This window comes from Armigeres subalbatus, chromosome 3, assembly GCF_024139115.2.
Source record: "Armigeres subalbatus isolate Guangzhou_Male chromosome 3, GZ_Asu_2, whole genome shotgun sequence".
Taxonomy (NCBI): Eukaryota; Metazoa; Arthropoda; class Insecta; order Diptera; family Culicidae; genus Armigeres; species Armigeres subalbatus.
The window spans coordinates 166,557,429-166,582,562 of record NC_085141.1 but is presented as its reverse complement, the minus strand read 5'-3'; the positions used below and the strand labels follow the sequence as shown (position 1 = coordinate 166,582,562).

The window sequence follows — 25,134 nt, the reverse complement described above, 5'->3', positions numbered from 1 at the left end:
GAATGCCGTTCGATAACTGCAACGCATTCTAGACATCAAACGGTTGTCAATCGACTTCAGATGCAATAAAAGTGCATCCAAATGTGCAGCGCAATGCAGCTGTCATTGAGTTTGGCATCTGTTTGAAGTTTAACGGTCCGATAACTGCAAAACTGTTGCAACTATCGAATTGCAGTTAAAAAGCATTGCAGTTAAATGACTTGCAGTTATCGAACGTCTACTGTAACAAAAATTGTCAATTTCAGCGTTACGTAATTTTCGAATTCGCTATTATAATAACTTGCGCTCAGAAATTTTCCAGTTTTATGCAAATTCCTGGCAACAAAGTGAAGTAATGCCAATTCGGAAAATGAATCAAAACTATTTAGAAAAATTGGTTGGATAAAATAAAAATCAGAATGTTTACACATAAAACAAATTGATAAATAGATGAGGGAAAGTGAATACATATTGCGACTATGTTTTATATTTTCCTCTCTGATTTTACATACGAACATAACAAGAGCGTAAAGTAATGATGTAACATTGTTAAAGGTATAAATCCATTTCAAATGTATTTTTTGATTAAAAGTATATTTATTTGCTTAAATTAGGTAAAATCTTATAACAAATTGAGTTTTTTGGGTTCTGAGATGATTATGGCTTTCACTGGTTTAGCTTCTGATGGAAAGACACCGAAAAAAAAATTATTGAAAAGTAAAAAGTTTTTGTCAGAAAATCCTTTTTTATGGAGACCAGCTTGCGATGTATGGACGGTTGGTAGGGAACATAAATACCTAACTTGAGACAAAATTTCGTCCATATCAAGAGGAGAGTTTTTTTTGCGAATCGACTTTAAATTTTCAAAATACGATACGAATACGATTCAATTTTGATTTTTAATAACAAAATTTATTCGAAAATTTGCGATAGTATCTCATAAATCTCAATATCTTCCTTGTAGGACTTGTCATATTTCACCTATATTCATTTGAAAAATTACATGTTACCGACAGGGTACGCGGATACCTTTTTCGTTTTCAAGTGATTTTTTTAGGGTTCTAAACGACGTTGGAAATTGAAACTCAGAGATAGCTTCAATCAAGACGAAATATAGGTTTGGGTGATATCAAAGTGAAAATTAGGCAAGGGCTACGGGCTCGGGAGGGGCTTATGAGTATTTTTAACCCGTAACATACCGACAGGGTACCCGGCTATCCACGTTCTTGGTATGAGTATAACTTCGTCAGTTTTCAACCGATTTGGTCGATTCCGTTTGCTGTGGATTTATAAACTCGTTCTCCATCCGATTCGTATTACCTGATTACCAGAATTACGGATTTACTAGACCATGTATCAAAAAATGGTTATTTTGATATTATAGGAACTAAATGAAGCTTGTATCCAAAGTAAAAAAAATCGATTACGACTTCACAACGTATTAGCACCACCCGATCATTTAGTCTCGGAACGGTCATTCCGGAATAGGTTCCCGGGCTCAAGTGGCCATAAATTCATTTAGAATAAAGCTTGACAGTATGGATATCCAAATTCTTGGAATTGTTACGGAAGCATGTTTTCCCAAGTAGCTTTAACCGTAGAATGGATGGTCACCGGAACGGTCATCCTGGAACAGGTTCCCGTGGGACCTGTAGTGGCTACAAACTCATTTAGAACAAACCCTGGAAATATGGGTGTCAAAATTCTTGGAATTTTTCATGTTTTCCCAAAAAGTTGGGACCAAAGAATGGATGACCACCTGAACGGTCATACTGGAGCAGAGTCCCGTGGGACCGATAGTGACATTTAGAACAAACCCTGGCAATATAGGTATCACGATTCATGGAATTGTTTCGGAAAATGTTTTTCCAAGTAGTTTGAACCATAGAACGAATGGTCACTGGAACGGTCATCCTAGAACAGGTTTCCGTGGGACTTATAGTGGCCAAAAACTTATTTAGAAGAAATATGGGTATCAAAATTGATGAAATTGCTTCGGAAACATGTTCTTATGAGTAATTAGTCCATGGGATGGTGTGACAACGGACCGGTCATCCTGGAACAGGTTCCCGTAGGGTCTTAAGTGGCCACGAACTTATTCAGAAGTATCCCTAGCTATATAAGTATCAATATTCCCGGATTTGTTACGAAAAAATGTGTATTGGTGAGCATTGATCTGCAGGGCGTTGCTGACCACAATTTGATTTCGATATACAATAATATCCCGATTTGATGGCCCCAAGGGAACTTGTTCCAGTATTGCCGGTCCATGCTATGGCCTAATTACTCATATGGCCATGTTTTAAAAACAATTTCATGAATATTGGCACGGCAAATGCTGGGTAAAGCGTACCATTGGTACTTCGCGTACCTGAAGGAATAAAATAGACCCCATCTCGCGGTCCTTAGCCTCTTACCCAGCAACTCCTATCCCTACCTCCCCGCGGTGCTGGCCGGGATACGAGCAACCTTAGGGAAGATCGGGTAACCAACCCCGGTGGGAACTATGGTCGTATGCTGACAGGAAGGGGGTTTGCTCCTCCGGAGGTGCAAATCTTATTGAGCGTCTGTTCTCCATGTCAAGATCGGCTCACAACAGCGTCTGTTCTCCATGTTAGGGGCGGCTGATCATCGTCCGAGTGCCAGCGAGGGACTCTATGTAAAACTGTGCACCATGGTCCACCGGAAATAAGGAGGAATGGTCCTCCGGAAATTTAGGGGGTTTGGTGTCAGGCCCTGCAAGCCAGCCTTTAAAAAATCATAAGCAACGAACAATCAACAAGAGAGTACGGACCGGAACCATCGGCGAAGACCACTGCGACGAAAAGGGACTAGCGATTGGAAACTCGGTTCGTGGAACTGCAAATCTCTCAACTTCATCGGGAGCACACGCATACTCGCCGATGTGCTCAAGGACCGTGGATTCGGCATCGTAGCGCTGCAGGAGGTTTGTTGGAAGGGATCAATGGTGCGAACGTTTAGAGGTAATCATACCATCTACCAGAGCTGCGGCAACACACACGAGCTGGGAACAGCTTTCATAGTGATGGACGATATGCAAAGGCGCGTGATCGGGTGGTGGCCGATCAATGAAAGAATGTGCAGGTTGAGGATCAAAGGCCGGTTCTTCAACTTCAGCATAATCAACGTCCATAGCCCACACTCCGGAAGCACTGATGATGATAAGGACGCATTCTACGCGCAGCTGGAACGTGAGTACGACAGCTGCCCAAGCCACGACGTCAAAATCATCATAGGAGATTTGAACGCTCAGGTTGGCCAAGAGGAGGAGTTTAGACCGACTATTGGAAAGTTCAGCGCTCACCGGCTGACGAACGAAAACGGCCTACGACTAATTGATTTCGCCGCCTCCAAGAATATGGCCATTCGCAGCACCTACTTCCAACACAGCCTCCCGTATCGGTACACCTGGAGATCACCACTGCAGACAGAATCACAAATCGACCACGTTCTGATTGATGGACGGCACTTCTCCGACATTATCGACGTCAGGACATATCGTGGCGCTAACATCGACTCGGACCACTATCTGGTGATGGTTAAACTGCGCCCAAAACTATCCGTCATCAACAATGTTCGGTACCGACGACCGCCGCGGTACGACCTAGAGCGACTGAAGCAACCTGATGTCGCCACTGTATACGCGCAGCATCTCGAGGCAGCGTTGCCGGAAGAGGGTGAGCTCGATGGGGCCCCTCTTGAGGACTGCTGGAGTACAGTTAAAGCAGCCATTAACGACGCAGCGGAGAACAACGTCGGGTATATGGGTCGAAGTCGACGGAACGATTGGTTCGACGAAGAGTGCAGACAGATTCTGGAGGAGAAGGACGCAGCGCGGGCGGTCGCGCTGCAGCAAGGTACCCGGCAGAACGTGGAACGTTATAGACGGAAGCGGAGACAGCAGACCCGCCTTTTCAGGAGAAGAAACGCCGCCTGGAAGAAGCGGAGTGCGAGGAGATGGAACAGCTGTGCCGTTCTCAAGATACACGCAAGTTCTATCAGAAGCTCAACGCATCCCGCAAAGGCTTCGTGCCGCGAGCCGAAATGTGCCGGGATAAGGATGGGAGCATCTTGACGGACGAACGTGTGGTGATCGAAAGGTGGAAGCAGCACTACGAGGAACATCTGAATGGCGCTGAGAGTACAGGCAGTGGAAGTCAAGGCAGCGGAGGAGATGACTACGTCAGTTCAGCGGACAATGGAAGCCAACCAGCCCCCACCTTGAGGGAAGTTAAGGATGCCATTCAACAACTAAAGACGAATAAAGCAGCTGGTAAGGATGGTATCGGAGCTGAGCTCATCAAGATGGGCCCGGAAAAGCTGGCCACTTGCCTGCACAAACTGATAGTCAGAATCTGGGAAACCGAACAGCTACCGGAGGAGTGGAAGGAAGTGGTTATATGTCCCATCTACAAGAAAGGCGACAAACTGGAGTGTGAGAACTTTCGAGCGATCACCATCCTTAATGCCGTGATATCCCAGATCATCTTCCGTCGTCTGTCACCATTAGTGAACGAGTTCGTGGGAAGTTATCAAGCCGGCTTCGTTGACGGCCGCTCGACAACGGACCAGATCTTTACTGTACGGCAAATCCTTCAAAAATGCCGTGAATACCAGGTCCCAACGCACCATCTGTTCGTTGATTTCAAGGCGGCATACGACAGTATAGACCGCGTAGAGCTATGGAAAATTATGGACGAGAACAGCTTCCCTGGGAAGCTTACCAGACTGATCAAAGCAACGGTGGATGCCCTAGCAGCACACATGTTCGACCTGGGTTACTGCAACTTATATGTGATCAGATTCAGTCACAATTAAGTTGCTGTAACCATTTTTGTCTGACTTGTGCTGCTCGGGTGGTGTACAAAACTGTGTGAAGATTTCGGGCGAACACTCCAGTTCGTTTGAATCGCGCCGGGGACTAAGACAAGGTGATGGACTTTCGTGCCTGTTGTTCAACATTGCGCTAGAAGGTGTCATGCGGAGATCCGGGTGTAACAGCCGGGGTACGATTTTCAACAGATCCAGTCAATTTATTTGCTTCGCTGATGACATGGACATTGTCGGCCGAACATTTGCAAAGGTGGCAGAACTGTACACCCGCCTGAAACGTGAAGCAACAAAAGTTGGACTGGTGGTGAATGCGTCAAAGTCAAAGTACATGCTTGTGGGCGGAACCGAGCGCGACAGGGCCCGCCTGGGAAGCAGTGTTACGATAGACGGGGATACCTTCGAGGTGGTCGAGGAATTCGTCTACCTCGGATCCTTGCTAACGGCTGACAACAACGTTAGTCGTGAAATACGAAGGCGCATCATCTGTGGAAGTCGGGCCTACTACGGGCTCCATAAGAAACTGCGGTCGAAAAAGATTCGCCACCGCACCAAATGTGTCATGTACAAGACGCTTATAAGACCGGTTGTCCTCTACGGACATGAAACATGGACAATGCTCGAGGAGGACTTGCAAGCACTCGGAGTATTCGAGAGACGGGTGCTTAGGACCATCTTTGGCGGTGTGCAAAAAGACGGTGTGTGGCGGCGAAGAATGAACCATGAGCTCGCCCAACTCTACGGCGAACCCAGTATCCAGAAGGTAGCTAAAGCCGGAAGGGTACGATGGGCAGGACATGTTGCAAGAATGCCGGACAGCAACCCTGCAAAGATGGTGTTCGCTTCCGATCCGGCAGGTACGAGACGGCGTGGAGCGCAGCGAGCGAGATGGGCAGACCAGGTGCAGAACGACTTGGCGAGCGTGGGGCGTATCCGAGGATGGAGAGATGCGGCCTTGAACCGTGCATTGTGGCGTCAAATTGTTGATTCAGTGTTATCTGTTTAGATGTTAACTAAATAAATGAAATGAATGATACCCATATAGTACCCTGGTAGTTTCTTCTGAATGAGCTTGTGTTCACGGGAATCTTTTTCCGAAATAACCGTTCCAAGATCCAATCCGGTAATGTAGTTAAGTTATAACCATCGAATATTTAACGAAGTTCATCAGCCATGATACTAGAAATCTTTATTTGATTGAAAATATAACTTCAATTCATACAAACTTTGGGTCATGGCCCAGGAAATCCAGGTAAATCAATCGGTTCTTTGTTACATGGATCGAATAGAGGATAAGTTCCTAAATTCGTAGCAACCAAAATCGTCCAAATCGGTTGAAAATTGACAATGTTATGATCATTACAATTCCGTGGGTACCTTGTTCGTATCGTAATGGTGTTTTTTATAACAAATCCAAGAATACCTGGTTTCAACCGAGCTGTATCAAACTTTACAGATTAATAATGGCAAAAACAGTTGCAAAAAAATGAGGCTCTCGCTTCTGCCTCATATGCAGGAGGTCATGGGTACAATCCCAGGCTCGTCCTTTTCCTCCTACTTTGTATCTTTCTCTATATTTCTCATGTTCCAGCAATCGCTAGAACAGGAAATGAACTTCCATACCGTTTTCATTTCTATCCCATACCTTTAAATTGACTATTCCTAGTAGTAACTGCTAGAATTGAAAATGAACGGAAAAGCTCGTTTCCTATATCCAATTAGAATTCCATCAATTGCCATCCCCTATCACATTAGCTGGGCAAGTCGTTAACCAAGACGAACCTCTGCCCCGTCGTCAACCTCACCCAAAAATTACATTAAAATTCCGCTTGAACTCGTGGCAAGAGCAGAGGTATATTCGGCTTGCAGTGGGCGGGTGATTGTATCATTATTTCCTTCCCCTTCCCTACATTGACTTGCATCACCAGTACTTGTACATTGAAGATGAGCGCTAGTCCCAAGCTAACATCTGTTGGTTCTCTGTGCAAGAACACCTGATCTGGTCATAATGGAGTAGCAACTACGGGCAGTCAATCAAGCTCAAGCTAGAGCTCAGCAAAGACAGTTGCAAAAAAAAAATGATTTGGCTCTTCCATTTTCATATATGCGAATCGTCCTGACAGGTATATCTGTGATACATATATCATATGATTGTAATGTACTGTTTAAGCAATCTAGGAATTCATGGAGAACTTTTTCGAATGATTTTTCATCAATGTTAACATTGACTACTTGATCGTTTTTTTGCCTTTCGTATACTAAGTATACGTAAAGGTTATATGATCGCTCCAAAAACAAACTTTTTTTTATAGAAGGCTCGCAGACCCATAGTGTTATATACCGATCGACTATGTTCGACGAATTGTGTGTGTGTGCACCCAACAAAATGAAGCAAAAGTGTCACTCATTTTTCAGGCACTTATTCTTAACCGATTTGCTTGCAACAGGATGGATTCGACGCAGAATCCTATTGTTCCCTATTGAAAATTGGGCAGATCGAACTATGGACTCAGAAATTTTGGCCAAAATCCAATTTTTCATAGAAAAATTGCGTTTTTCATTGTCTATTGGTTGAATTGGTTAGATCGGACTATGGGCTGAAAAGAAATGGCCAAAATACTACTTTTTATAATGCGTGAGAAAGGCACCATCACCGTTATGTGGATTAATCAGGGTTTTAAAGTTGGAGTTAAGCACGCTGAGGTCAACAAAATTCATACAGTCGTGGGTTACAAATTGTAATATTGTAATTTAGATAAAAAAAAAGTTTTCTTAATATCGGCAAGTTATCGGCTTTCTGCAAAACGCTAATGAAGTTATAAAATTAATGGATTAACATTACCAACTGCAGACGCCCACAGTAATTAGCGCACATTTTTCAAAATGAGAATTGAATTATTATTTATTAAAGTTCTTTAAAAATGACCAAATTCTTAATAAATTGAGGGCATACCTAAATAAATTTAAATATCAAAATACGATACGCTACTAGAAGAATATGGTGGCATGTGCCATATTAAAACATTCTTGTTCAAATTGCAATCTTGTAAAACACTGAAATTAATAACAGTTCAACACTACTTCGCCGTAACTCAAATAGCTTATCAATTTCACCCTAGCACGTTATTTTTTATTTGAATAGTAGATTTAGACTGTATCCATATACACCCAGTTCTTTTCTTACACGGTTGGTTTTTTGTCGATTATGATCTTTAGCGTCAATGAAACTATGAATTAACCCCACGAAAAAAATCCCAAAAAAATCTAAGAAAATTCAGGGGTATTTAAAAGGCTGTGAAAGTGCAGGTTAACCGAGAAATTTATGAATACCAACCATGTAGAAAATATATATTGGGTGTAAATCATATACAACTATTCTATCGATAACTACTTTCCCTTATAGAGTCACACTATATTCGACACATACAGCACATTTATGTTGTTTCTATAGTAACTTGGATAAGACTCTCATTATGCCTAATTTATATTTGGTCATATTTGGTTTAAGTGGATCGATTATCAATCATTACGGTACAAATAAACATAATTTGTTTTTCATCATCTCTACACGTGTAATATCTAGTATGAGTCTGAAAGAAGAGTTTTATTTGGTTCATCATTGCATATTCAAACTCTGTGCCGTCGTGTATTCTGTGATGCACTTATGTCATATTGTATTTGTATATAAAAATGTCACCCGTCATACATAACATATTTTATTATTTTCACTCGTATTGGATTAACATATGAGTTTGGTATTCTGCATTTTTATCATAACTTTTTATTGCACATGGTAAATAACCGTCAAACAAGGGTTTAGTTTTATTTCTTGAAACACAACATACAATTGAAACAATTAACGCGTACTGGAATTAGTGTTAACTAACAAAATTTGTTTCTGGACTTACTGTGCTGGAAAGCGCTGCCAGTACTAGATTTCATTTAGTAATGCTAGAAACAAAACTCATCAAAATTGTGCGTAACATTCAAACATCGAATATGAAATTATTTTACGCAGAATCCGGTTAGTTGGCAAGTGTCAGCGGATGGTAGCCGTATGATTGGTCATATGGTATTGCAAAGAAATATAGACAACGAAGACGTTTTAGGATTGAGAGTACGAGGTGGTCAAGTTCTGCCTCACAACGAAAAGGGAGCGATTGTTGAACAAGTGCAGCGAGGCTCGATAGCAGACCAGGAAGGACACATTAGGCCAGGTAAATAACACCCGTTCTTGTTTGGAACTTTTTTGAATCAATCTGTTAGTGCTTAGCTTGGTTGAGTGTGCTGCTGAACATTGCAAACGATCTCACCTGAAAGTTGTTCCTGCTCCAATGTAGGGTCTACTAGCTCTGTTTTACCATATCATTTTCCTAACTGTAGCTGTGTTCCCTAGCAAGGTGTTGACCACCCAGCTTGACAATGCCAGCATTCAACTTCTCATTCCCATCCCCACGTTTTCAGGTGATGAGGTGGTGGAATGGAATGGCCACTCGATGCGTGGGAAATCCGCGTCGGACGTATACGATATTATAAGTGCTAGTAAACGGGAACCGTTGGTAGAATTGCTCCTAACGCGTGAGATTGCGATAAATCGCAAAAACACTCAAGCATCTTGGCGAAAATCTCATTCTCCAACGCGCATTCAGACTCACCGTGGAGCAGGTATTAGCGTATGCTTTTCCTGTCAGTAGAAGACATTTTCTGTAGCAACTAAAATTGATCAAATATGAGAAAGATCTCTGGCACCCGGATACCTGTTGTGCTAATCAAAAACCACCAAAATTATACGCTCCAAATTAGGGATATAAGAATGTTGATGTGTTATATTTTTTATTGAATTTTTAGTGTGTTTTTGTACCTTCAATTTCTGCGTCGAAGCAGTCAGTCACATCCGTTGATCATATTCCTCATTTTCACAGATAACTACAGCCGACGAGATAAGCCAAGTGTACTTGTAACATCCCCGGGTTCACCAGACTTGCACAGTGTGCGTAATTACTCTACCAACCTCCGGTACCCTAATAGACTGACACCGGCTGCGACCGCATCGCAGCAGGAGAATAGCGTTGGAGGGCGGGTACAATTGAAGCTGGGCTTCGATCCAAGTTCTTTGCAACTGATAGTGACAATCGTGGGCGCCAAAGATCTGATTCCTAGGCTCAACGGTGCAGCACGAAATCCATACGCCAAAGTAAGTAATTATTTATCATTTATCTCATTTCATATTTTAACAATCGTATTTTCTATCTCCAGATTTGCTTGCTTCCTGACCGAAGTGAAAAATCAAAAAGACGAACTAAAACGCTTGCTCTGACCAACGAACCTCGTTGGGGTCAAATCTTCATATACGAGGGCCTCCGTAGGGCCGACCTGCAGAATCGTCTATTCGAAGTATGATTCACAGTTTTTAGATGTTGATTTTATCGAGAGATGTTGGACGCATAACTCTATTTTTTACCTATTTCAGATTACTGTATGGGATTATGTTCGCTACGGCGCTAATGATTTCCTCGGCGAAGTGGTTCTCGATCTGTCTACGTACCCTCTAGACGACGAAGCTGAGTGGCACAGTCTGCAGCCGCATTCGGAGTCCCTTCGAGATGCTGTACGTATTCTGTCGATCAGCAGTCCGTAAATCATAAAATCTACTTTGCATATTGCTCCGAATTATTTTGTTTCCGTTTTCGTCAATTGTTCGTAGTGTGTTCACTTGAGTTGTGCAGTCAATGTTGTATGAGGAGCAAAGTATCCCATAATTATCCAGGAGTTCAAATTAGGGCTATGGATGTTGACTGTACAATTCGTTTCATATCCTTTGCTAATATGTTTCGTATTTTCAACTTCCTTTTAGATATTTTGAGTATTATCTAACGAATTCCGATGATTGAATTTGGCATACCGCTTGAATCATATAATCCTGACGTTTTACTGCTAGACCGTTAAGGTGTTATTTTCGAATGTATCACTAGATTTCATAACTCATTAATAATGCTCGGAGTTATATTTGATGATGAAATCAAATCTTACATCCGTTTCAAGGGACTAATCTATGTTTGTGTAATTCATTTTGTTATTGTATTTCATAATTGGGATAAGATATATAGTTCCTTGGTGCAGTGAAGAAGGACATCGCGACCACGTGATTCGATTTTACATCATCTATGAATAGGTATTGCTGCAAATCAAATGGCATGAGATACGAGACGAGCCAGCCTTGGGCTGAAATTCTCGATAATAAAGACAAAAAAAAAATGGCATGAATTCGTCTTCAAGACTTGAAAATCTTTTTTAAAATGAGAAGACTTCAAAAGGAGCACTTACATTTGCCAAGGGTACTTCTTACTTGTCTACTACTGTTATCTTGCAGCTTAAAGTATTCATCGTATAGTTTGCACGCACATAATGGATTTTACTTCAAAGCTAAATACGTCAGGTTTAAACGAATTTCGTGATTTTTTTTTTCGGTATTTTCGTAGCCAAAATGTAAGGCTTGTGTTTTTTCCCATTTTAGAACACATCTTTGACTGAGTTGGCTCATATTTTGGACCACTGAGTGCAAATTCCTCTTGGTGGTCCAAAATAAGAGCCCCCGTAAAGGTGGTCCAAAATACATCCTTTACCCTAATAGAAAAAAAACACAATGTTGTTAATTGTTTTCAACATATGTATATGTAGACGTTTTATATCGACGTTTTCGACTCAAAAGAGCGTAAATTGCAAAACCAAACCAAAATTAATAAAAAATGAGTCCAAATGAGATTCTTTGGTCTCTGCAGATCTTAACGTCTTCTCTAGGCCGTGATTTGATAATATATTAGTAATCGAATCAAATAGAATACATCAGTCTTTAACAATGATACACTTGGGCTTAATATGCAACGACATGTTTCATGATGTACTATTAATGTAGCTATGAGATTTACATTGGGATAATTTGTTCATTAATTGTGTTTTATTTTGTACGTTATGGAAGTGTCAAAATTTAAAAACAAAATTCTGTTCTAGAACATTTCAGATTGATTTACCCCATAAGTGAACCATTTCTAAGCAAATCCATCACGCATTTTTCACGATTTATCCGTAGTTCCGTAGAGACGATAGAGAACCTGGCAACGAACTGGATATGATTTTATCCCCGATCGATCATTTGTCGCCACCGAGTACCACTTCAAGGTGCACTGACTCTGACACGACCTCCGAATGCGATATCGATGGTCTGATGACTGCCCGCGACGGCGCTAGCGTTTCATCATCAAGTCCTCCGCCAGAGGTAAAATTGGTCATCCATATATCTTTCATTCCCCATCACTGTCATAATAATCATTGTAAAAGTGTGCATATGATGTATATACACTGTAAACAAAACCCATCACTCTCCCTGCACCTTTCCTCTTACACATGGTTTCGATTAAATAATATTATTTGGGAGAAGGGGCATAGCGTTTTTTCATATAACTTAGGTGAACTCAATTAACACTATTTTATTTTTCAGTTCAGTCGTGACCACTACAGATGTTTGTGCTGTGAATACATTTTTGCATTAGTTCAAGGGTCAAATCCAAGCATCTCGATTGGTGGCGGTATATGTTTAGCGCCATGTCGCGAACGCGAATCTCACAATCGTTTATTAAACATTTTTAAGTTTCCATATTCCACATTTCATTGATTCAATTGATTTTGTTCGAAAACAAAACAACACCATTAAATCGCAATGAAGAACAAAGTTGTATATGAAAACAATGGAAGGTCCCAGCTTATACCGTTGCTTAGTTTCTCAAATAATATAAAGCCAAACTATAGCTTTGCGAAATAATCCCCAATAGATGCAGCTAAGTTACTAAGTTTTAGCAAAACTTTTTTTTAACTAGCATTTCTACGCTTTTGGTTTTATTTTGATGGTTGTAGCTCTTTACAGCCATGCTTTTTTATTTTTAACACGAGTTAATACAGTTCATATTCTAGAGACTAGTAGCTATAGCAAACATATTCTTTCTTCTTTATATACTGCATAATAAACAAACAATGGACTACCATGACGTTCTGCATCATAGGACAATCATCTAACGCAGTTTGGCTTTATCTCTCATTTTTCAGGTTGATCTACAAGAGCGGAGGTCTCGACGGGATATGTCACCGCAGGGACGCAAGCGAGTGGCTAGTATGGTAGCAAAAGACTATCGAACGGTGTCGGGCGTTGGACAGGGCTTTCATAATCAAATGACAAATGAGGTAAGTTTTTGATGGTTGGTTTATAATTCGTATCCACAACTCATCTTGGCATGTCTATCCTTGACTGTGGATATACAACAGTAAAGCACATGTGACGATTGGGCAAATCAAGCATCCGAAAAATGTTCAATTTGCAATAAAGAGTTAACCGCTGTTGAGGTTGGTACTCGGATTCTGATGGCTTTTCCACAAACGTGACCGTTAAGTGGTCATGTTGTGTAGAGGTTATCACGCCTATCTAGAGAGTAGAAGGTTGAGGGTTCGAATCCCTCCAAGACACGTGGATTCTTTTTCGCAAATTTCATATCAACTTGTCCATTTAGAAACATGTGCTGTGCATGCATATGCACAGTCAAGATATTTAACAAAAAAAAAATCTATCTAACTATTTTGAAGTTATCGGCACATTATGTGAAAAATGCATATATTTGTCTTACACATTAATAAAATGAAATCAAAAATGCAAAAAGTCACTTTGCAAGTGACGTTTAAACACTAAACGTCACGCAAAAAAAAATCAGCGCTGTTTAAGTTTGTCCATTCAATTCGAACATTGAGCATTGAGCTTATTACACCATTTTTTGGCTCCATCTTTGTCTCTCCAGTCCACCGCACAATGTGAGACTTCCATGGAAATCATTACCCGGTAGAGGTGGAAAAACAAGCCGAGTTAAGTACGAGACACTGAAGACGGCCTCACAGTTGAGGTCGAAATACGTATTTGTAAAGATAACAAAACGTAGTGGAAATAAATGGAAAGTACTAAACTCGTCTTAGACAGTTGAAGACATTCCACTAAAAGAGCCTAAATATGTTTTCTGATTATGATATTAGTCAATTCGGCACCAACATTTCAAAAGGGCGTAACTGCTTTTGTAAACAAAAGCTTCTCACGTCGCTGGTGGGTTAATTTGAGCCCACCCACGCAATCCAACACCACTGATGGAAGCATCGAATCCTCTTCTTTCATTTAATGGTGCTGGATTGCGTGGGTGAGCACAAATAAGCCCACCAGAGACGTGAGAAGCTCTTGTTTACAAAAGCAGTTTCGCCCTTTTGAAATGTTGGTGCCGAATTATTTATTTATGATCTATTTGTTAGAACAATGTCTGTTATTATTTTTACTATTTTAGCAACTATATCAAACAAACCAATATCAGATTTTGATATTCAGTTATTAATATATTAATCGTAACATTTGTTACCCTTTTGCTTTTTTCTTCTACAGCGACAGACATTAACCGATTAGAAGAAAATAGCAAAAGAATAAAAAAAGCATTATGAAACAAAATAGCAAAATCTGATCTCAATTTGTTTGATATAGTTGCTAAAATATCAAAAATAATAACAGAGCAAATAGCACAAAGATAACTATTTTCACTATTATAAAAGCAAATCAACAGCAAAATATTGGCAGAAAAGAAAATATCAAAATCAGTTATTATTGATTGATGATAAATGAATATCAAACTTGTTCTTGTTTTTTTTTTTTTTTTTTTTTTTAACTAATTTTATTTGCTAATTATCTAATACTTGCATTCATCTCTTAGACTAGGTGTTCCGTGTTTTCTTACCACTATCATCCTTATTTGCTATGTTACGCTTTTAGTTATTATTAATACATTTCAATTGCCTCTAGCAGTTAGAATTTTTTCCTCTGGTTGAATTGAACCATGTAGGAATTACAATGTTTTCTACTTAAACTAAACTTAACCTATTTTATACTAAGGGTACAAGAGTTAATCGTTGCAAAAGAAGATTGCAACGATTTTTTGTCTAAAATTGAAATTATTTTGTTGGAAATTTGTTGCAATGTCTCAATATTAGAAATTCTATGAAGTTCATTGGTACTATACCACGGAGGCAACTTCAGAATCATTTTCAAAATTTTATTTTGAATCCTCTGGAGTACCTTCTTTCTGGTATTGCAGCAACTAGTCCATATTGGCACAGCATACAACATGGCAGGTCTAAAATTTGTTTGTAAATCAAAAGTTTGTTCTTAAGACAAAGTTTTGATTTTCTGTTTATAAGTGGATATAGGCACTTAATATATTTGTTACATTTGGCTTGAAGGCCTTCAATGTGATTTTTAAAAGTTAATTTTGATCTAGCAGAAGTCCTAAATATTTAGCTTCGCTAGACCAATTAATTGGAACCCCATTCATAGTGACAATATGTCTGCTAGAAGGTTTCAAATAAGAAGCTCTCGGCTTATGTGGGAAAATTATAAGCTGAGTTTTGGAAGCATTCGGGGAAATTTTCTGCAAGTAAGTGGAGAAAATATCCAAACTTTTTTGCAATCTACTACAAATGACACGAAGGCTTCGCCCTTTGGCTGAAAGGCCCGTGTCATCTGCAAACAAAGATTTTTGACACCCTGGTGGTAAATCAGGTAAGTCAGAAGTAAAAATGTTATACAATATGGGCCCCAGTATGCTGCCTTGGGGGACACCAGTCCTTACAGGTAATCTATCAGATTTAGTATTCTGATAGTTTACCTGCAGTGAGCGATCTGATAAATAATTTTGGATCAGTTTAATGATGTACAGAGGAAAATTAAAATTCATCAATTTTACAATCAAACCTTCATGCCAAACACTGACAAATGCTTTCTCTATATCAAGAAGAGCAACTCCAGTCGAATATTCTTCAAATTTGTTGAGCCGAATTAAATTCGTAACCCTTAATAACTGATGGGTGATTGAATGCCCATGGCGAAAACCAAATTGCTCATCAGCAAAACTAGAAATTTCATTAATATGAACCATCATTCTATTTAAAATAATCTTTTCAAACAGTTTGCTTATTGAAGAAAGCAAACTGATTGGGCGATAACTAGAAGCCTCAGCTGGATTTTTGTCCGGCTTCAAAATTGGAACAACTTTGGCGTTTTTCCATTTATCTGGAAAGTATGCCAATTGAAAACATTTGTTAAATAAATTAACCAAAAAGGATAAAGAGCTCTCAGGAAGTTTTTGATAAGTATGTAGAAAATACCATCATCACCCGGGGCTTTCATATTTTTAAATTTTCTAGTAATAGATCTCACTTCATCCAAATTAGTTCCCAACGAAGGGTCAAAAACATTATCTTGGTTGAGAATGTCTTCGAAGCTCCGTGTAACCTGATCCTCAATTGGGCTAGTGAGACCTAGACTAAAATTATGGGCACTCTCGAACTGCTGAGCAAGTTTTTGAGCCTTTTCGCCATTTGTTAATAACATTTTTTTCCTCTTTAAGCGCTGGAATTGGCTTTTGAGGTTTTTAAGAATTTTGTTAATTTCCAAAAGGGTTTCGAACTGGGATCCAACTTCGAGGCATTATTCTCAAAGTTGGTATTTCTCAGAATAGCGAAACGTTTTTAATTTCATTTTAAAATCTCGCCAAATAACTTTCAACGCGGGATCGCGAGTTCTTTGGTATTGCCTTCTTCTCACATTTTTAAGACGGATCAGTAGCTGAAGATCGTCGTCAATAATAATGGAGTTGAATTTAACTTCACATTTAGGAATTGCAATGCCTCTGGCTTCGACAATTAAATTTGTCAAAGATACGAGAGCATTATCAATATCACTTTTGGTATCGAGAGGAATATCAACATCAAAATTCCTATCGATATACTGCCGTGAATCGCATATCTGTCCCATCTTTGCTGGGATTCCTATTCATATGGGACAAATATGCGATTCACGGCAGTATACGTTTTATATAAATCCCAATCAGCTCTATGGTAATTAAAAGTAGAGCTGATTGGATTATAAATGGCTTCTTGTGAGATTTCAAATGTCACAGGAAGGTGATCAGAGTCAAAGTCAGCATAAGTTACCAATTGGCCACACAACTGACTTGAATCCGTTAAAACTAAATCAATTGTAGAAGGATTTCGACTGGAAGAAAAACAAGTTGGTCCATTGGGATATTGAATAGTATAATATCCCGCAGAACAATCTTCAAATAAAATGTTACCATTGGAATTGCTTTGAGCATTATTCCATGAACGGTGTTTGGCATTGAAGTCACCAATTACGAAGAATTTTGATTTGTTGCGAGTCAGAATTTGAAGATCAGCTTTCAACAAATTCTTTTGCTGCCCATTGCATTGAAAAGGCAAGTAGGCTGCAATGAAGGAAAATTGACCAAAATTTGTTTCAACAGAAACTCCCAAGGTTTCAAAAACTTTGGTTTCAAACGAAGAAAATAATTTATGTTTGATACGTCTATTAATGACAATGGCGACCCCACCACAGGCGCTGTCAAGACGATCATTTCTGTAGATAAAATAGTTTGGATCTCTTTTAATGGAGAGTCCTGGTTTTAAATACGTTTCAGTTATAATGGCAATATGCACATTATGAACTGAAAGGAAGTTGAATAATTCATCTTCCTTACCCTTTAGAGAGCGGGCATTCCAATTTAGAACTTTCACACAATTATTTAGATCCATTAAAACGGAGTCCGATAACATTTTTGTGTGTGTACTTTATACCAACCTGAACAGCTTCAGGAATGGTATTTGCTTTGAACATTGCATCAATCATGTGATGCAATTGTTCAGTTAAAAAATCGGAAGCAGTCATGCTACCTGAATCGGCAACATGACCGTTATTTTCCGTTGGGACATGGGTATAAACCTCATTTTGAGAAGAGAAATTTGGTCTACCAGCAGCGATGTTTGCATACGTAGGTACATTGGAAAAATTGGAATTTACTGAAGTGCTTGCTACCCGTTGACGAGCGGCAAAATTTGTTTGTGAATTGTGGTGGGTATGAATTGCTCGACCGGTAACCGGTTTCGAAATTTGAGCGTTTGAAAAATTTCTACCCGTCGAATCTGGGATCCGATTGGAATTTCCGTCATCAATTTTGCACGGGAATTCAAAACTTTTGCGTGAAGGGCATTCCCAGAAATTGGATTTATGATTGCCCCTACAGTTTGCGCACTTAAATTTATTGAATCTTTCTCTCACAGGACATGCGTCCTTGGCGTGAGAGGTTCCACCACAAATCATGCATTTAGCATCCATGTGACAATGTTTGGTTCCATGACCCCACTTTTGGCACTTACGGCACTGGGTAGGGTTTTGGAAATTTCCCCAGGCCTGCGGAAATGTTCCCATGTAACACGGACATGAGACATAATACAGGCCTTTTCCAAACTTTTCATATTATTTAGTTCACTTTTGTTAAAATGAACTAAATAAAATTCTTGAGAAATGCCCTCTGGGAAGTACCAGAATGGGATTTCTTTTTCATCTTAATTACTTGGACTGGTGAAAATCCAAGTAATTGAGAAATTTCAATTTAATCTCATCCAGTGATTTGTCATCACTGGGGAGACCTTTCAAGACGACTTTGAACAATCGCTCAGTTTTGTCGTCGTATGTGAAGAATTTATGGCGCTTCTCAGTTAAATAGTGAAGAAGACGTTTGCGATCGTCAAAGGATCCCGGCAAAACGCGGCAGTCACCCTTCCTAGCAATCTGAAATGAAACCTTGATCCCCTGAAGGTTACTCAAAATCTCATTCCGGAAGCCAGAAAACTCGGCAACAGATACCACAATTGGCGGAATCCTTTGCTTTTTTCGCATGAATCGAATCACCTGGGCTAGAGGTAGATTCGATTTGCTCAATTTCATCATTAATCAAATCGAACTGATTGCTCAGTTCGATTGGAGAAGAATTATTTCCGATATTAGAGTTAGAAGGAATATCTGAATTCTCCAGCTTCCTTCTATTTTTTCCGCGCTTGGGCAGGACGGTCTTGAAACCTTGTTTCTTTAAAGGAAGTGGAGAATTCAGAGACTCCCCCTTCCTCTTGTTTTTGTTAATACTCATTGCTGAGCGTGGAGACGTGACCTTCTAAGAGGTTTTTTCCCAGAACGGTGTCCCTGCAGGATTACCACCGCTTGTCGGAATTTTACTTCCGCAAACGGGTCCAACGTAAAACGAAGGCACGGGTCCTTGCAAAGATCGTAACGGGATCAGTGGGTACAAATAGCGCTAAGAAGCACCGTTGAAATTAAAATAGCTTCGGGTAGTATTAAAAACTTCCTTCCGCAAAGAGAGAAAGAACCGCACAGCACGAAAGCACGATGCGGTTTGTGAACTTGTTCTTGTTCATTAGTTGTTCTGCCCTTTCTTACAATAACATATTCATAACACATTTTACTATTACAACAAAATTTGTTGTTGGGATACTATTTTATGTAATTCATGAATAATATAAGAATAACAAAACCTGGTATTACACCATCTTATGTAGTACAAAATGAATATTAAATCCTTATGTTGTAAACTTTGTACAAAATCTGAAATTGAAAAAAATGCCAATAATTTGCACGTTTCACCTCACATATTATAGAAGATTTGAGTCAACAATGTTAAAATCAATCGAATGCATTTTGATTATGTAGTCAATATTTGCTTAATTTTAATTAACGTTCATGATTTGTTAGATATATAATGTAAGTGTGGTGCAAAATCAATTTCTGTACCCAGCAGCTGTTCCCCGAGTCAAGACAGTGAGAGTTTTCATGTGATTAAAAAGCAATTCTTTACCACTTTTTTGTAAAACTTACTTCAATTAAATTATTTCTTCATGCTAAGGTATCAGAAAGCCCAAATAAGGAGGGGAAATTGGAGTAGGAAGTATGAAATTTTGCTGGTTGAGTGAAACGTGAAAGATATTACTATTCGAAATGATTTCTTCACTCAAATTTTGCTGGTTCAGTGAAACGTGAAAGATATTACTATTCGAAATGATTTCTTCACTCATGTAGTAGGAAGTAGGAAGTATGAAATTTTGCTGGTTGAGTGAAACGTGAAAGATATTACTATTCGAAATGATTTCTTCACTCAAATTTTGCTGGTTGAGTGAAACGTGAAAGATATTACTATTCGAAATGATTTCTTCACTCATGTAACACGAACTAAGTCATATTAGAGCATCATGTAAAAGTGTCCGGTATTTGGGGACATTTTTCTGGACCGTGAAGTTTTTCAAGTATATTTAGTACACCCAACCCAAAGTAGAATGCTTCTTTGAGTCCGATACGGATTCAGGGGTACACTTTGCCTAAAACATCTTGTTACGGTTTATTTTAACTTACCTGTAAGTGACAAATGTCTGAATGGAATTGTGTATGTTCCATTCCTGCATGTTCTGTGTTTGGGCCTAAAGATAGGCAATTAAAATTATAAATAGAGAGATTCCCAGACACAGACTTTATATTACTGGTGTTACATGGCACAAAATTATCGAGGTGCCCAAATAGGATCTGAATCCTACACCAAATAGAGCTATGTATTCAACGCCTTGGCTGTTGAAGACAAAATGCAAAACGCAATGAAAACACATTTGCGGGATTTGACTGATGGACAAAAATCTTATAAGGAAACCTCGTCACATCTCGCAATGGGCAACACATTGGACGTTTCTCTCGGGGCACAGAGAGATCGTCAGTTATTTAATAAGTTAAATGTGTTAATTGTTTATGTTGTATGTTTGTAAAATAATTTTATTGTAATAATCTCTAGTATCTTGTGTTCTTCTAAAAAAGCGAGTCACGATGTTCGATGCTGCAAGGACACGCAGCTAACCTCGAGGGTGCGTTATGCACTGGCCCCCCTTTGAAGCATTACTTTCTGGTTGTACCGAAGGGACGATGGGCTTGGCGGCAATGGAAACGGTTTAGCGGGTCGGGGATGCAGTCCTGCCTCCCTCGTTTGCTGTTAGAGGTGGCCCCTAACCCCGCACTTCCTGGACAGCCCAGGATGTCTGTTGAGCCGATTCCCCCTCCATTGCTTAGGAAGAAAAAAAAAATCCCTAGTATCTTCCAGAAAGTGGTCTATTTTGCTTATACAATGGAGTCGCTTTTTACGTGGGTGATATGTACCACTAAAAACGCGTAAATTTAAAAAAATCACGTGAATCTAGCGTTAAAAAAAAAATCTCGTGAATCTCAAAAACCGTGAAAAAAGAACAACTTCATCATAAATAGATTTTTCGAGGTTTTCTTGACTCTTTTGACCTTATTAAAAAAAAACCGCGTAAAACGACTTTTTCAAAAAATCCGCTTTAAAAACCGCGTAAATCCTAAAATTTTCAGAAAAAGGCATTCCGATTATGGCGCGATCGTTCTGCGTGCGATAGAATACACGAGCAATCGCGCACTCAAAACTTTCCGAAGATTGCAAATAACAGAACTCATCACTCGGATCTCACAAAAATTCTGCGTCCGATACGAAACACGTTTGATCGCGCACTGATGGATTTACTTTTCCGTCCGCACAAAATAGAACTAATCACCCGAATTTCTCGGAAGCTCTGCGTCCGATGAGAAACAGTTTTGATCTCGGACTCACTCTCAATCATCAAGTTCAACATTTGCAGAAATTTCAGAATATTGAATCGCGATATAAAAATAACTATCATTTTCATTGGCAGCAACAGATCTCGGAATAGAGCTTGAGAAAGTACACTGAGGTACACTGTAAATATGAAGCGCACACTTCCGGGTTAAAAAAAAACTCAGTAGACATTGGGTTTTTACTATTATACACTGACAAGATGCGGGTAGACTAACATAACTTATGAAGTGTGACCTATTTTTATTCCTATTCACCTTATAACAAACGGGGCAACTTTCGTGATCATTTTCCAAGGCTCTCATAGCTGTGTAAAATTTAACCGCAGTACAAATAGCACTCGCTGTAAAATAATTCACCGCCAGAATCCACCACGTGGCGGACGCATTTTCAAAAATATCAAAGTTGCTTTTTTCTGGAGGTATGTTTTTCTTCAGGGCACTCCTTATATGGAATCCGGCTCGCGTTTTGATGGGCACACCGCCCAATACGGAAGAAGCGCTCAACTGTCATTTTTCTCATTTCTGCTTTGCTGAGTCGCAGCATGCGTGAAATAAAAAAAAATGACAGTTGTGCGTTGGTTCCGTAATTGCGTGGTGTGCCCTTGAAAACGCGAGTTTTTTTGAGTTTGGATTCCGTAAGGAGTGTTTTTAAGCGACTATCTGGCGCTTATTTTTCGTTGTGACTAAAAATATGCGGAAAAGTAGATGTCGTTTATGAGCGGTACAATATATTGTTGATATGTTTTACCTAATTATGTATTTTCAAACTAAAGCCAAAATGACCCGTGCAGTACAAAAAAGTTGTTTCCATCTGGTTCGTAGCTCCACGTTACGCCACCAATCACGCAGTCTACGGATGGTCTAGACATCTTGTTGGTCTCCCGTACTGATGACCAGGGGCCTCATTGCGCATTTCGACGCAACAGCACTTTTGTACGACAATTCCCATGATCAACTCGTATCAAATGAGATGCGCAATTCCACTCCAGGGTTTGCAGAATTCGCTCTCAATAGATAACGAACAACGATCAAAGAGAAGCAAAATCTGGCAAATCTGTTCATAAAATTTGTGTGTGAAAAAAATAACTAAATGGGCAGCCCAAACAGAGAAGTGATGATGAAAAGCATTGTTCTCGCTTATTTTGTGTTGGGCGCCACAGAGATGATAAGTAAAAGATTTTTTCATTCTCTTTTGGATTCAATACCTGCTGATGACCGATCCGCTTATTTTTCCCCTTCAGTATGATGTAGGCTTCCTCCATCTGCTGAAATGCTCGTGCAATAAAATTATTGTCATCGATTAACCCAAGTGCTTGAACAGTAGAAGTTCTTGATCGGACCTTGTGAAAATCGTACCACTCGTGAAAATCCTAGCCTTTCACATTACTTCCCAAGTAACTACTTCAAAAGCGATGTGTAATAGTAGACACGTGCTTTTAAACGTGACACGAGAGCGTCTTTTTTTAAACTTTGTTAATGTGTTTTTTTAATTTTAGATTAAGTTCAACACCGCTCACGAGAGCGTCGTCCTAGAAACTCAAGCTCTTAAAATTCTACGTTGCTTTGCCTAATAGAGCTAGTTTGCCCAGAAACTCGCATTTGTGCATTATCTTGTCTCGATGAACTATTTGAATCATTTGTTTGAGAAACTGCATAAGTCCATTTTACACTATTTCAAGAAAACAACAAAATACTGTTTTCTGAACAAATTTGCACCGAATCTTTCGATTTCTTCGATACAGATCAATAGTTTTTGGCAAAACTCAACACCCTGGGGCATTTTCAGTGCAAAAAATCTAAGCAGTACTCCATAATTGCTATTCAAAGTACGTGAACATATGCAGTTTCTCAAACAAACGATTTTTTTTTTTCATATATTCCAGAACAAACCATTTTTTTCGTATTTTTGCCAGAATACGTATTTTTGGACAAGTATTTAGAATATATATAAATCTCATTTTGGCCAGAAATGTTACATTAGCAGTTTCTCAAACAAACGGTTCATTTCGTATGCGACTTTGGAATAAGTTATGTGTGGGCAAGCGCGTTTGTGGTAAACGCAATGAATTTAGCATTACATCGAAATGTAGGTTTTAGTCCTTCCGATGGAATACAAAAGAAAAATGTCTCTATTCTGCTGTGAAAATATGATGTCAAAAGAGTCAACTATTGATAAGGGCTTCATCAACGTGGATACCTGTTTGAGTACAGCGTCATTGATGCCTGGCGTATTGTAGAGCTCCAAAATAGTCGTTTTTGGGCGATGTTTCAGTGTTCATGGCCCTCCAAGCAGTCGTCGTCCTCTATCTGGTACTCTGTTGATTATTGTTTAATTTTTTCTTCCGCCATTGTAACCCTTAACTAACTGTCAGGCCTACTGAATTCTGCCGTATTTTATGCGATTCACAATCCGTTTTTGTCCACTAGACACTACTTGTGATTCAAACGTCACCGCCACACCACATTTCCATGTTTTCCGCCAAGTACATTTAAATTTCGGACAGTTAGATAATATTCAATTGATTTGTCACCATTTCACCAATTTTAGCAAGAGCTAAGGCACGCTGAAAGCAGCTGTGTGTCCGAAATCTGATGTGGACAGGCTTTATTATAAACAACCCTTTTCGAAATCTTCACAAACCCTCTTTTTTAACAATTCATTTAAGGATATAAGCAAGTTTGACACTCTATCTGCAATCTGAATTGCTTATTTCGAGCCACGTTGCACGTATCAGCCTTATCAGTTTCACCGAAAAAAAAAACATTTTTGGACATTATCTGCCACAGTTCACATATTTTCACTGAATCGTAGACTGCTTTGAAATCAATGAACATATTGTAAGTCTTGTAACTTTTTGGCGGATTTCTCGGGGCTACAGCAAAAACTTGGTAGCTTAAGCGCCACAAACGCGAATGAGAGACCACCAGTTCTGTTCTCGTATTTGACCGACTTGTGTAGACATTTTTCCTTTTTTCTCTCAAATGGTCGGTGGCTTAACTGCTAAATGAACGCAAAATTCTCACACGGGGATTTCGCTACTACCATCCCAAACAAAGCTCAAGACTAACGTAAACATCAAGTAAACATCTATTACGTGAAGTTCACAAGCGCAGGTCAATTTGCATTCATTTCGCTCATTCGAGTTGGGCTGTAGCTTAGTTAGGTACAAAATGGAGAATAAGCTAATTTGTCATGACCATATGGTAACGAAAAGTCACATATCTGCGCAGATTTTCTTCGATGCGACGTCTCTACGATGACTAGAAGATTCGGTGATTCAAATCTGCCGGAAAGATGGAGCGGATTATTCTACACAAACTTGATCACAATGTCGGCAGGGTGACTTAACCACGAGCGCTACTAAAAATGGAAAATTTCAGAGAAAACTAATTTCTTATCACCAATTTACTATGTAATATTAGTGTTGAATTGATGTGTGTACTCAAAAAATTGGTTTTGCGGTTAGTTTTCGAAGTGACATGATTTGCACAAAAAGTCAATCGAATGAATGCGACTGCTGCTTTAAATTGAATAGACAGGGGTTACTCATTTGAGATCTCTGTACTCAATTGATATCTGCGTAGACCAAGTTCATATTCGGAAAAAAAAATTCAACATTGAGAATCATCCGCTCGAGATTCTGAGCAAAATTCGTTAGAGATTTCGAACAGAATCTGTTTGGAATTCTGAAAAGAATCCG

The 25,134-nt window shown here is 39.4% G+C and overlaps 1 protein-coding gene across 12 annotated transcripts in view; it reads left to right on the top strand.

Moving 5' to 3' along the window:
- The window catches only part of LOC134220973 (regulating synaptic membrane exocytosis protein 2), a 191,027-nt gene that overhangs the window by 112,875 nt on the left and 53,018 nt on the right, over positions 1-25,134 (top strand). For 8 of the 12 annotated variants that reach the window (XR_009982145.1, XR_009982146.1, XR_009982147.1 and 5 more), the window contains exons 9-15: positions 8,849-9,047; positions 9,295-9,495; positions 9,753-10,024; positions 10,087-10,224; positions 10,301-10,438; positions 11,918-12,103; positions 12,928-13,062. Coding sequence is in view for 9 of the 12 variants with exons in the window: in XM_062700135.1 (XP_062556119.1) it covers positions 8,849-9,047; positions 9,295-9,495; positions 9,753-10,024; positions 10,087-10,224; positions 10,301-10,438; positions 11,918-12,103; positions 12,928-13,062 (1,269 nt within the window). In the remaining 3 variants the exon portion in view is untranslated. The remainder of the gene's footprint in view (positions 1-8,848; positions 9,048-9,294; positions 9,496-9,752; positions 10,025-10,086; positions 10,225-10,300; positions 10,439-11,917; positions 12,104-12,927; positions 13,063-25,134) is intronic. The other 4 variants (XM_062700136.1, XM_062700137.1, XM_062700139.1 and 1 more) reach the window with 4 other exon arrangements.